This window comes from Sinocyclocheilus rhinocerous, unplaced genomic scaffold (assembly GCF_001515625.1).
Source record: "Sinocyclocheilus rhinocerous isolate Xijiao unplaced genomic scaffold, SAMN03320098_v1.1 scaffold4622, whole genome shotgun sequence".
Classification (NCBI taxonomy): Eukaryota; Metazoa; Chordata; class Actinopteri; order Cypriniformes; family Cyprinidae; genus Sinocyclocheilus; species Sinocyclocheilus rhinocerous.
This window is the reverse complement of record NW_015658200.1, coordinates 141,993-144,492: the sequence shown is the minus strand read 5'-3', so window position 1 is coordinate 144,492 and position 2,500 is coordinate 141,993. Positions and strand designations below refer to the sequence as shown.

Here is a 2,500-nt window from a genome sequence, read left to right as displayed (position 1 = left end):
ACAGAGTAAATGGAGACTTTGCTCAAAAGTGACATTTCAGATGCTGAGATTTGCCAAGATAAGTCTGTAATCGAAAGCCTTGAGATATAAACTCAATAGTTTCTCATCAAATCATCTGTGTTGCTCCACATTCATTGTATAGCTCTATGGTCTTGCTGTAAGGCAACTATTGACTCGCTTGTGTCCATTTCCTCAGGGTCTATGAAATGCTTCAGTATTAATTAAATAGAATCACACTTAAACTCTACATTAGCAAAGACCAAATGGACCCACATCTAGAGAACCATATTAGGCAGAAACCTCCTCCAGTGAGGACGATTACGAGTCTCAGACTAAACCATAGAGTCTGATGAGATTCAGGATGACTGTGTTCAGGGCAGAAACCTCCTCTGACCGTGTGATTGGACACCAACTAATGAGCGCAGAGGAAAGTGTGTGTAATTATGTCTCCATCCTCTCGCCGAACTCTGAACTCTGGCGGAAACAAAGGGTCGGTCCCAGAGACGAGGGAAAATCCTGAAGCACCGTCCCTGAGCCACAGTTATCTAGAGAGCATAAATAAAGTGTAGACGGAGCGCAGAAGTGTAAACCGAGAGCTGCTTTAAGTCATACGTCACGCTAAAAACTGTGGGGTCCATTGTGTTGAAATCTTCCAGGAAACAGCTGTGTGATGTCACGAGTGTACACTAGCAGTCAAGAGTTACGATTTTTTATGTTTTTTAAGGAAGTCTCTTTTGCTCACCGAGCCTGCATTTATTTGATCCAAAATACAGCAAAAACTGTATTTAACAGAGATTCACATAGAAAACAGCCGTTTTACATCGTAATAATATTTTAAAATTGTATTGTTTTTGCTGTATTTTGGATCAATTAAATGCAGGCTTGGTGAGCAGAAGAGACTAAAAAACATCACAAATTTTGATTTTGATATTTTGATTTTTTTTTTTTTTACAGAAAACAAGACATAATATCTTAAGTAATTTTACTTGTACAATAAATTAATCTTGATTCAAGAATGTTTAGATATTTATACTGCAGAACTTGTCCTTCGGCGAGAGCACGCTGGCTGCGTTGGAAGTCTTGCACCTTCAGGGAAACGCTCTGAGCATGCTAGACGCCGGGATTTTCTCAAGGCTCCCCAACATACGAAGCCTTCACCTTCAGCAAAACCTGTTTAGCATCTGTCCTTCTCTCAAGGGTCCAATGCACGACTGCATCCGACTGTCCTCTATCCCGACCCTGAGCTATCTGTACCTCTCGGAGAACAGTCTTGCATCGGTTCCACCAGGCGCGTTTCGCGGAAGCCCGCTGCTTATTCTGGATCTTTCTCAGAATGCCGACATGGGCTTGGGCCCGTCATCTCTCTCAGGTTTGGAGACGACCCTCGCCCATCTTTCTCTAAGAGGAAACCAGCTCCGAACCCTAGCCGTCGACTTCACCTTCTTCCGGAAACTCAAGTCTTTGGATCTGTCAGTGAACCGACTCACGGGGGTCTCTCTGTGGAGCGGAGATTCTTCTGTGGAGTCCTTGAACCTGCAGAATAACAGTTTGGTAACGCTTGCATCTGACACGGTTTTCGCTCTGCAGAAATCGCTCCGGACTTTATACGTGGGCTCAAACCCGTTGAGCTGCTGCGGAAACCCATACCTCCTCACGTTGCTCCAGCAGGACAGACTGAATGTGCCGGACATCGCCGCCGCAACCTGCTGGTACACCAGAGACTCGGAGAGCGTTGAGATCAGCGTGAGCGCCGTGCAATCGGAGCACTGCGAGTCTGTGGACGGGAAAGTGTTGTGGATCAGCGTGATCGTCGTGCTCGCGCTCGGACTGACGCTGGTGTCGGTGGTCGCCTTGAAACTCTGTCACTCGAAAACGCACGGATTCAAAAGAGGCATCAAAGCTTGAGTCAAAAGAAGGAAAAGAAACCAAAGCATTCTCACCTGACTGTGGTGCCGCATGCATGACCGCTGGGTTTCAGTATGTGATGCGTGGGTGGATCTGGAACAAGTTCAGTGTCAAATCCTGATCGCCATCCTTTGCATTCACATCAGTTGTGACATTTGCTATTTAAACAGAAATGCATGCAATATTCACAGAATAAACTGGTGAGGGTAAAGCACGTTTTTGTGCTGATTTTCTGCAATAACACTACACTTTCTGATGCACGCACTTTATCGATTGTGATTTGTGAATATGGGAGTGAAATGTACATGCATAATGTGAAAACTGCATCAACAAGTTGCGAACAGATGCAAGATTGACTGGAGAGGGTTGTAAAGTGAGACGTGATTGTAGGAGTGTGTTTTCAATTTGTGTCCCTGGAGCACAAAAGCAGTGTTAAGTCGCTGGGGTATATTTGTAGCAATAGCCAACAATACATTGTATGGGTCAAAATTATACATTTTTCTTTTATGACAAAAATCATTAGGATATTAAGTAAAGATCATGTTCCATGAAGATATTTAGTAAATTTCCTACCGCAAATATATCAAAACTTAAT

General features: G+C 44.0%; 1 protein-coding gene across 1 annotated transcript; it reads left to right on the top strand.

Annotated features, from left to right (window-relative positions):
• Positions 1–361: 361 nt before the first annotated feature.
• Positions 362–2,374, top strand: LOC107722099 (leucine-rich repeat-containing protein 32-like). Its single transcript, XM_016530318.1, has 2 exons — positions 362–433; positions 1,039–2,374. Exons 1-2 carry the CDS (start codon positions 362–364, stop codon positions 1,903–1,905), a joined length of 939 nt encoding a protein of 312 aa, XP_016385804.1. The 3' UTR covers positions 1,906–2,374.
• Positions 2,375–2,500: the final 126 nt, after the last annotated feature.